This window comes from Hemiscyllium ocellatum, chromosome 37, assembly GCF_020745735.1.
Source record: "Hemiscyllium ocellatum isolate sHemOce1 chromosome 37, sHemOce1.pat.X.cur, whole genome shotgun sequence".
Lineage (NCBI taxonomy): Eukaryota > Metazoa > Chordata > Chondrichthyes > Orectolobiformes > Hemiscylliidae > Hemiscyllium > Hemiscyllium ocellatum.
This window is the reverse complement of record NC_083437.1, coordinates 40,644,784-40,655,545: the sequence shown is the minus strand read 5'-3', so window position 1 is coordinate 40,655,545 and position 10,762 is coordinate 40,644,784. Positions and strand designations below refer to the sequence as shown.

Genomic DNA, 10,762 nt, shown 5'->3' with positions numbered 1-10,762 from the left:
CAGTCGCACCTACGTGACTTTGGTCATTCAAATTACCTGCCAGAGCTCAAATTAGATTGATCCTGGAAACAGGTAATTTTGTAGAGGAAGGTAAAATCTAATAGATTCCACAACCGTTCTAAGATGAGACATGAGCGTGGTGTAAAAAAATGCCCCAAGCTCAAGAAGAAATATAGTAGCATGTTTCATCGATGCTTCAATAGTTTACAGAAAAATGAAAACAAGAATTATACAGAACAGATAACAGAGTGGAATCCAGTTCAGAGTAAAAGGTCACTAAAGTGCAAATACATTTGGCTTCAAACAGAAAACGATGACTCGCTAACCCAGTAGAAGACAATGATACCATTTTGTATTTGAGACGTATACCACCATTTATTGGAATTCAAAGTTCGAGGCAATCAGGCAAAGTTCGAGGAATCACCATTCTGAGCAGGTTTATCATTAAAAACAGTTCTCTGATTACAACAGCATTTATTAGAAAACAAAGAAAACTTCCAGCTTTTTAAAATAAAAAATAAACCAGAAATTCAAGTACCTGCAGCAAGGGGCAGTATGACATTACCAAAAATGCAAATTTTTATTGGACAATGTAGCTGTTAATTTCCTCATTTTCTTGTTGCAGAGCCAGAAGTCCAGTTCAACAGTTGTGGGATAAAAAGGAAAGGTGAGTACAATCACATTATCAGGGTATTGGAGTAATTGCTTAAAGACCTTCAAATTACCTGATGCAACAGATCTGAATCTTAGATTCTTTCCAGTCCAGAATGGTCTCAATTATCCTTTTTGCAACAACAGCATCACAAATGCTAAAATAGTTAAGGCCTTGAATTTAAACGGGGCATCAGTGAGAAATCGGAGAATGTCTACATTTGCTCAAAATGCTAATACTGGGACATTACTTGAAATCGTAAATTTGAATTGCTTTGTCTTGAGAAAGGCTCTGGATTAGAAAGGGTCATCTATTTTCTCACCAGGTCTCCTCAAAATTTACATCAGCAGCAAAAATGAATTTCAAAGTTCAGATAAAATTAAGACTGATCTGAACTGGAAAAGGATAGATTATGCCTCACATACGCTCATAATCAGTGGCAGCTCTATGATAGGTTGTACAACTTACAGAGAGGCACCTCAGATGTTCGTTATCTGCACAGTATCCTTCCTGTTTAAAGAGAAAACAAAATCCAACAATATCTGGCCACACCAATGAATTTTGGCTCAAAAGATTAAACAGGGAGGATTCTGAAAAGGACAAATGAAAAAATGCACAAGATTCATTTATTAAAATAATTAGTCTGAATTTATTTATTTAATGATCTACTCCTATTGCATGTAACACTGCTGCTGTAGAAAATGTCCATACTTTAGCAACAGCATTTTATATTTAAATATTCTATTTGCAGGGATGTGGGCAGGTACAAGACCAGTAGCTAGTTAAACATTTACTGTTTATATTCTACATTTTAGGCACTTGACAAAGTCAGTTTAACATCTCAACGGGCAGCACTTCTGCCGACTCTGCTGCTGCTGTTGCGTCTAAGTCTCTGAAATGTGACTTGAACCCACAATCACCTGACTCAGAGGAGTGCGCACTACCCTGAGCCATGATGTGTAAAAGCTCTATTCAGGAGAACACACTGGTTTTTCTTGTTGAACTGTTATTTGCAACACGTCGAGCAAGACACTCCACTAAAACAGCTAGAATACCAGTTTAACAATTCAAAAAGAGTCGTTAATACTGATTGGATTAGACATTTATGAAGCTGGATTTATATTTTGCAACAATAGTCAAACTAAATTTAGGCATCGGATAAAACAAATATAAAAAGGGGTAGAAATGCACAGCTGGCCAGCCAGTATTTAGAGACATGGCAGATTCAAATCCCTGGGTATTTTAGCAGAATAGACACCTCAAACATTGGCCTGTCTTTTCTCTTTACTAACATCCCTGAGCTGACTGTGCACTTCCATCATTTTGCACTTTTATTGCTGAATTCCAGTTTCTCTTTTAAGACCAAATATTTTATAGATTTTCAATGTTCAGATTATTTAGTATACATTTTCAAATTTTGCACAGAACTATCAACAGATATTAATTGTATAATGGGGAGATGTAAATGACCAGCATTTGATGTGACAACATTTATTTAATCTAGAATTAGGGTGGAAGTACACAGATGTTAAGTACTGAAACGGGCCCGGAATTTTAAAATTGCTTGCACAGGATTAAATGGACTGTCATGTGTTAGAAATATGCTTGCTGGAGATTTGCAGTGAAAATCACCACAGTTCATAGCCAGCAATTTGAAAACGTCTTCAATTAACTCATCGGCTATCTTCCTCAAGTACATTGCATTAAAAGAACATACCACTACGATTAAGAATCGGTACAATTTGAAATAAAAAGTGTAAAACTGATTTGAAATCTAAGAGCATTGTAAAATATTTAATGGAAATATTTACACCAGACATGAATTTGAAGTATCGATCTACTGGCAGCTGAAATGAAACAGAGATCTTGAAGAAAACTTGCAGGAATAGAGGCACTCAATGTGCATAGAATGGTAGGGATAAGAGCTAAGTCTTGACAATCTGTTTAAAGTTATAATAAAATTCCAATTTCCTTTGACAGCATTTCATATTGCAGCTTCCACTTATTGCTGTTCCTGTAATGATTTTGCACATTTACAGATTTTACTGCAAAAGAATTAAGCTAGACTATTACAATTGATTAGATTCCCTACAATGTGGAAACAGGCCCTTCGGCCCAACCAGTCCACACCAACCCTCCGAAGAGTAACCCACCCAGACCCATTTCCCTCCAACTAATGTACCTAACTCTGTGGGCAATTTAGCATGGCCAATTCACCGGAACTGCACATCTTTGGACTGTGGGAGGAAACCCACACAGATATGGGGAGAATGTGCAAACTCCACACAGACAGTTGTCTGAGGTTGGAATGGAACCTGGGACTCTGTGCTGTGAGGCAGCAGTGCTAACCACTGAGCCACCGTGTTGCCCCAAATTCTGAGCTCAAAGTGTTATGCAGCAGAGCAGTCATCATTCAGTTACAGCAAAGGCCTGCAAATTGAGTATAGCAGCACAACACTGGTCACTATATAAAATGGAGCAATATGCCCACATACTCAAACCTGATAACTGGATTTCCCTTCCCCGTTAACACAGATGTAGCTTCACTGAAAGGAAATGGTGGCTAGCTCAATTTTGTCACTGTAACTGGATGCATGCAGAATTGCAGATGTCACAGTGCTGCAGTTTAAAATAACATCAAGATATTCCAGTGATACTGGATGATTTCTAAACTATCAGATGCAGAAATGGCAGCAGAGTCAATTCTTCAGTTGAAGCATTTTTGTGGAACTGTGAGCGACTCAGTTATTTGGAAATCACTTGTAATTTGGGAGTTTTCTTGCATACTTTATTTAATTTTCAAAGAAGATTTTCCATAATGCAAAGTAACTTCACATTACCTCAGCTTGCTGCAATTCAGGACTGTTGAAATAACAAGCTTCGCAGCAAATTACAGAGAATGTAGAAAATGTAGTCAACTTACAAAGAATTAAAAGCTCAAATTAATGTAACAGGAGTGAATACAACAGGGCCGATAGAAAAAAAAGAATTTGGAGTTTTCATTTTTATTCACTTATTAGGTAGTCACTGAAGTGGCACCCAACATATACTAGTTAAAACACATTGATATAAGGCTGAAGGAACTCCTGGCAAACAAGAGTGCCCTCTAGTGTGCTGTAGCAGTAAAAGGTCCTCAGGGAGAGGAAGGCAATCCAACAGCAGTTGGACTGAAGTAATTTCTTGGAGAAAATCCCTCGTTTAAAAAAAAGCCTTATTGCAATCAAAATATTTCAATAATGCAGATCATACTGTGGAAAAAACGATGGTCATAGAACATGGTTCAGCAGAAATGGATGAACTCCATAACCTCGCTTGCTTGCTACAGAGTTTGCACAAAAGCACTGGTGTCAGGGGGCGGGTGGGGAAGAAAAGCTAGAGACAAAAATATAAGTTAATGGTAAACAAATAGAATTCAACAGTCTCACCATTAATCCTGTGAGCCAACTGATTATGTCTCATAATTAAAACATCAGGTTTTAGGGAAAGGGCCTGTGCGTTACTTTGGTTTTGAGAAACATTTAGTGCAGCAAACAAAACAGTCCCTTTAGCAGCGACTGGTCGCAAGATACAGTAATAACGTCAACCTAAAATACAGACCATCTTCTGTTAATACAGTCATTTTAAAAAACATTGTTTGCTCAGACCCTTTTTGTTTCAAAATTGCTACAAGGGAATTGGTCACGTGTAGCTGTACTGAAAAAGGTATTCTAAATTGTACCCAATACCACTGAACTTCTCTCCTTTTAGCTATTTTTGTTCTTTAAATTAGATTTATTTACAGAGACATTACATTTTCCTAATGCGTTCAGTTCACCCTTTTTAACATCAGTGCAGCAGACGTAGCCTGCACAGCCTCAGTGTTGAGCAGATTTGCGTTTGGGTCTTAATAATCTGGTGGTCTAAGTTCACAACTACACATTTTTCTCATTGTATCCCACATAAGTAACACTTCACTGTGAAGAACGATTTGCATGTTGCTTCTCTTTCATCCAGGCATGGATCTTTTCCTTCAGTTCAGGCACTGCAACATAGAAAGTAACACAAACTGAGAACTGAATGGAAGTTACTTAGCAAGGAGTTTCCTTCATTGCATTTCATGTATTCCATCACTAACATATGGGTAGATGACATCCTGGTGCCATGCTGGAGAATGCATGCAGCTGGTCCAATTTGAGTTGATGGTGTTGTGTTGGTGAATGGTGATGATGGTCGTGCTATTGAATCTTTTGCTCTGCTTTTTTGGAATTTTGTTGGGAAGAGAATGATTTTTCTTTTGTCTCTGGTTTTTGCAACATACCTAACAGCTCAGATCAGGCAAATGGCATGGCGAGGTAGTGTAAACTGCTACCCTGCCAGTTTGTTGCAGTGTGAGAAGTGCTGCACTGTCTTTATTTAAAGAAAGAAAATGATTTATGTTGGTGTACAATTTTTTTTCAGATGACAGTAGCCTTCTGGTGTTTCTCCAAAATGTCTGACTTCCATTAGGAGTGTCAACACACTGAGCGTAACTAGCGTCCATCCCTACCAATACCTGACTGCAGACTAAATCTAGGGCTTTCCTGGTCTGTGGACATCAGCATACTGGGCAATGCCTTTACCTCATCTACCACTGGAAGAAGCCATTAACTAGCATAATAAAAGTAATGCAGGTTCAAAGTAACATTCATTACCTGGCTCCAACATATTCTCAGTCAGGTGTTGACGGTTAAATGGATCTGTTGGTGAATTCAGCAAGTGTCTTAAAATAATAGAACGGTCCATTATGGTCCCAGAGGGTAATTTCACAGGATCATTCATCAGAGTATCCATCAATGGATCTGTAACAGAGGCCTTATAATTCAGCAACTCTAATAGCTATTACGATGTTGTATTAAACATTTATCTATCTAATTAAACACCCTGAACTCTGCTGGTATAATTTTCTATTTGAAACAACTGAGCATGTGCGATGTATAAAAAATGCAGAGAGGTTCCACAATATGAGCAGCAGGAAAGCAATGACAGGCAATGGTCATAAAGCAGCTAGTTGAAACCAGCAGTACCCAGCCTACCCACGGTCAGTGGCATCTGTTGCTGACAGTATTGCTGTTATTAGAGGAGACTGCAAAAAAAATCACAAGCTCCTGTTCACTTGGCAAGAGCATTGCCATCCCACGTATGCTGTTCACAAATCAGGCTGTTACAAACCTTACCTGGTTTTCACATCGTTTTGTTGGCTTTTCAGTTTTTGTGCATTTTTTTTTCCATCCATTTAGTCAAATCCTGACTCCAGAGTTTTGAAGAATGTGAGATGATCTTATTGAAACTTCCAAATTCTCACAAGGTAAGGCAGGGTGGATATGGATAAATGGTTTAGCCCGGTTGGGGAGTTGAGGACTAGGAACCAGGATAAGGGATCGGCCATTAAAGACTAATTTAAAGAAGGAATTTCTTCACTCCGAGGGTGATGAAATTTTGGAATTCTCTACCTCAGGGAAAGAGCTCAATAATTGCGCATGTTCAAACCAGAAACAGATACATTTCTGGAGACTAATGACAGAGAAATATGGAGATAGTATGAGAGGATGGCATTGAGATGATCAAGACGGTCTACTCCTGCTCCTACAACGTTAGTAATTTATTCAACCCTGTATCTAACTTTTAATGTACACCACAGGATACAAGACAATCTTATTTTTCAGTAACAGTAAGTTTGCAGGTGCTACAAACATTGGTGGGGTGGTAAATAGTGATGAGGGAAACCTTGAATTACAGGAGGATATGGCTGAGCTGATCAACAGGAAATAGAATCAATCCAGCTCAGTGAGAGATGATGCACTTGGGCAAGACAAACAAAACAAAGGAATACACGATGAGTGGTAAGATCCTGGGAAGCATTAAAGATCACTGGGACCTTGGTGTTCATTTATACTGGTCCCTTCAGGTATCAGGACAGGTGAAAAACATAGTTAAGGTGGCATATGGTATCCGTGCCTTTATCAGTCAAGGCATAGATTTTAAGAGCAGGGAAGTGATGCATATAAGAAGTCTGTTAGACCACAGCTAGAGTATCGTGTGCAGTTCTGGAATCCACGTTATCGGAAGAATGTGACAGCACTGGAAACGGTACAGGAGGAGATTTACCAGGATGTTTATGCCTGTGCTAGAGAGTTTCAGTAATTAATAGAGATTGGACTGACTAGGGTTACTTTTCTTTGGCAGCAGATACTGAGGGGGACATGATGGAGATGTACAAAAATTATGAGGGGCATGGATAGGGTAGACAGGAAGAAATCTTTCCCCTTGATGGAGGGATCAATGACCCAGGGACAGGTGGTTCAAAGGTGCGAGGACAAACTCTCATCTAGAGTATGTTGGGAATCTGAAACTCACGGCCTCTAAGGGCAACAGAGGTGGAAACCCTCAAAACTTTTCAGTAGTATTTAGATGCACATTTGCAATGCCGAGGTGTACAAGGCTAGGGGCTAAGTGCTGGAAAACAGAATGAGAATAGTTAGTTGGCCATTTTGGACTGGTGCAGATGACACTGGTCTTTTACTTCAATGCAGATCTCTATGACTGTGACACCAAAGATTATGTTTAAGCCTATCCTTAAAAGTGTAAACCCCACCTCCGTTCTTTTAAGAAATAGATTTGTGTTTGGGGTCAACCTCAATTTTTCACCTTCAAAGTGCACATTTTATTCACCTTACAAACAAGCATACGATCAAACAGGTAATACAGGCTAACTTGCCAAAGGCAACGCCTGCAGGAGCTTAAGATACACAGAGAGCGGACCAAGTGTACAAAATGACGACTTGAAATGGGTGTCCAGCAGAAGAAACTCCATTCAAACCTGACAGACAACTTAAAACAAAAAGGATGGCTTCCAAATCATCGAATAATTGCAATGCAGCAAGGGAATTCAGCACATGAGAATGTAAGACGAACCCTCCCTGAAGATTCTCAAGCCTGAATACATTGTAAAAATAGAGACCAGTCACTGACTAGAGCTTCAGAATCATGCATCAGAATAAATCCTCAAAACCCAGACAATAACACGGTCACCAGAAATGCCACATATTTATATACATCCAATTGGGCCAAATCAAAAAGTCCTACAAAGCTCTATGGACTGAAAAGGTCTGATCTGGCCCAAGACCAAAATGGCTGAGTATACCAAAAGGCCTGATGCCAAAATTACTTTGCATCAGCTACCAAAGACAATGAACTTGACTGTTTTTAACACATTTCAATTCTACAAAGGACATCTATTAATTCAATTAATAAACCACATCACTGATTTAATATGAACTATTGTTTTTGATTTATATTTCAAAGTGACACTTATAGACTAAATGTAACTGACAGTGAAAGTCAACCCTTGTTTTTGTAAAGATTTTTAATATACTGATCTGCGGTAATTGAAAAAAAAGACTTGAATTTGTAATGTTCACTGTTGGGAATGAAACAGTGCTCATACAGTCATCAACCCAGGCGTGATTCAACATCAACTGCTAACCCACAAAGCTACCACCACACAACAGCTCCTGATGAATTTAAAAGGAGCCCATACCAACAACCAGCCGAATGAACGTCAGATACAAAATACCCTGCAAGGACTGCAACAAACATTACGTCGGGCAGGAAACTGGATTACATGGGCACCAACTAGCCACCAAAAGACATGACTTACTATCGCTAGTATCCTTACACACAGGACGAAGAGGGGCACTAGTTCAATTGGGACAATACATCCATCCTGGGACAGGCTAAACCAAGACATGCATGGGAATTCCTAGAGGCCTGGCATTCAAACCGGAACTCCATCGGCATACATCAATTTGAACCCCATTTACCAACCTTTCAGAAAAAGACCCAGAAGCGATATCACCCACCACAATAGACCAAGATACACAAACCGAAAGCAGGACATAACACCAGCACTTCATCGGAGGCTCACTAATGTTACCTAGCATGGTGACAAAACGTCAGAGAACAAATCGACTGGCTCATTAAGCTAACTACAACCTGCTTGTATGAATTTCACCAACTCATGTGCAGTAATGCATTAGAATCTCTTTTCCAAAGAGTCATTTACATTTCAGGAGGCCAATGGACTCATCAAATCTATGCAGCTGCCGGGAACAATCCAGTCAATCCCACTTGCTCATTCAATCCCTACAGTTGGGCAAGTTTAGTTATTTCCTTCAAGTGCCCACCCAGTTTCCTTCACCACCACCCTCATAGGCAGGGGGTTCCAAGTCATTATTGTGCAAATATGTTCTTCTTCACACACTGAAATACAGGCTTGTTTTCTGGACAAGTATGATTAGGCTGAAATCTGGAAACTAAGGGACTAAAATCCAGTTGTGACAAACATGATGGATGGTCTTCAATAGTGAGTGCGATAGGAACCTTTATTTTCTTCAGGAAACAGACGGAGACTTGGCCTCCAGTATCAAAAGTGACAGCTCTAATCTTTCTAGTCATGAGCTTCAACTTCCAAGCATTTGAGCTTAAGTTGTGACCTGTGCTGAGATGCTGTCCCTAAGGATCTGAAAAGTTCAAAATGGAGGCCAGGACCTGAGCCACAACTGAATGGCAGAGTGGATTCGATAGGCCGAATGGCCTTCCTTCCACTCCTATGGTTTATGGTCTTATATTTACTGTATCCCTTGCCCAAGACCTTAAACCTATGCAAATTATTAAAACTTCAAATAAAGTCTGTCCATTAAAAATATTGACCTCACAACAGAATCCGATCATAAAACAGAGGTGGATGCTCAACACAGTTTAGCGCGCGATGGAATAATGTAGCTGCCACTGACTTTTTCACCCTAATTTCAGTGCAGTTTCTGTGGTCATATCCTGGTATAGCATCTACAGATAACTTGATATCACCCAGAGATGAGATTGCTAACTGGAACAAATTAGCTAAGTGGGTTCCAACAATAATAAACTGTGAAGAAAGGGGTGCTACTGCAGACCTTGGTAATTAAAAGGTTGCTGCAGTACATAACAGACCATTCTTTACAATGTTGTGAAAGATGTGCTAAGTTAGTGCAATTTAGTTAGCCTTGTTAGTTTTGGTCCAGAAACTGTAATGTATATAAATGAATGTGTAATGCTATTCCAGGTATTGGTAGCTTAGATGAAGAGATATTCAAAACAAAAGTTTTGTCAGCCTGACTAAATGATCATCAGATAACGTACCAGAACTAACACAAAATTTAGAACATTTTACAAGGTTATTGTAATGAGTCACTATAATATTTTCCATTCTAATTACACATTTAAAATTTTCCAAATTAGTTTACCTCTAAATTCATCTGGTGCGTCTCCATAGTCAATTTCTGCACGCGCATTCTTTGTGACTATTTCTTCCACCTTTTCTGCCAGAAGTCTAAATTTTTCAATAGCTATTGTTGATTTAATTCCCGCTTTCCTCATTTTTGAAATCACCTCATCAAATAATTCTTTACTGTATGATCGCTGTTCCAAAAGAAAAAGGTATTAGGATATTGCAGATAAAATGACAAAACATCTATCAACCATTAATCATTAACAAATGGATTTAGAGGTGACAATTACAGATGACGCCTAATTGCCGAATGAGCAGTGGAAAAAGATTCACTTATCTACATTTGTCCCACTGCCTTCATTGTAATGACACTTCAAGTGCTCATCCGAGTTCTGGTGACCCATTTTGTTAAATGACAAAGTGGTGACCAACAGGGTAGCAGAATGCAACTTTACCCTCAATAATTTGGTGTTACCAGAATGAGCATGGGCCATGTTAGAAAAATAGCAATTAATTTCAAACGGTGGGCAGCACAATGTCACCGTGGTTAGCACTGTTGCTTCACAGCAGTCCCTGGGGGACAGGCCTAGGGCAACTTTGTATGGAATTTGCACCCTCTCCCAGTTTCTGCTGGGTGCTCTGGTTTCCTCCCACAGACCAAATGTACATGTTAGGTGAGTTGGCCATGGTAAATTGCCCAAGAACATCCAGAAATGTGCAGATTAGGTGGATTAACCATGGTAAACGCTATGGGTTACAGAGACAGGGTGGGATGCTCTCGGGAGGGCCGTTGCAGATTCGACAGGTCACGTGGTCTCTTTCTACAC

At 39.4% G+C, this 10,762-nt stretch overlaps 1 protein-coding gene across 1 annotated transcript in view; it reads right to left on the bottom strand.

The window, feature by feature from the left end:
* Window positions 1-259: 259 nt before the first annotated feature.
* The window catches only part of ube4b (ubiquitination factor E4B, UFD2 homolog (S. cerevisiae)), an 82,540-nt gene continuing 72,037 nt past the window's right edge, over window positions 260-10,762 (bottom strand). The window contains exons 25-27 of the mRNA XM_060851833.1: window positions 9,952-10,126; window positions 5,323-5,469; window positions 260-4,673 (exon numbers count right to left, since the gene is read on the bottom strand). Of these exons, the coding sequence (XP_060707816.1) occupies window positions 4,603-4,673; window positions 5,323-5,469; window positions 9,952-10,126 (393 nt within the window). The 3' untranslated portion in view covers window positions 260-4,602. The remainder of the gene's footprint in view (window positions 4,674-5,322; window positions 5,470-9,951; window positions 10,127-10,762) is intronic.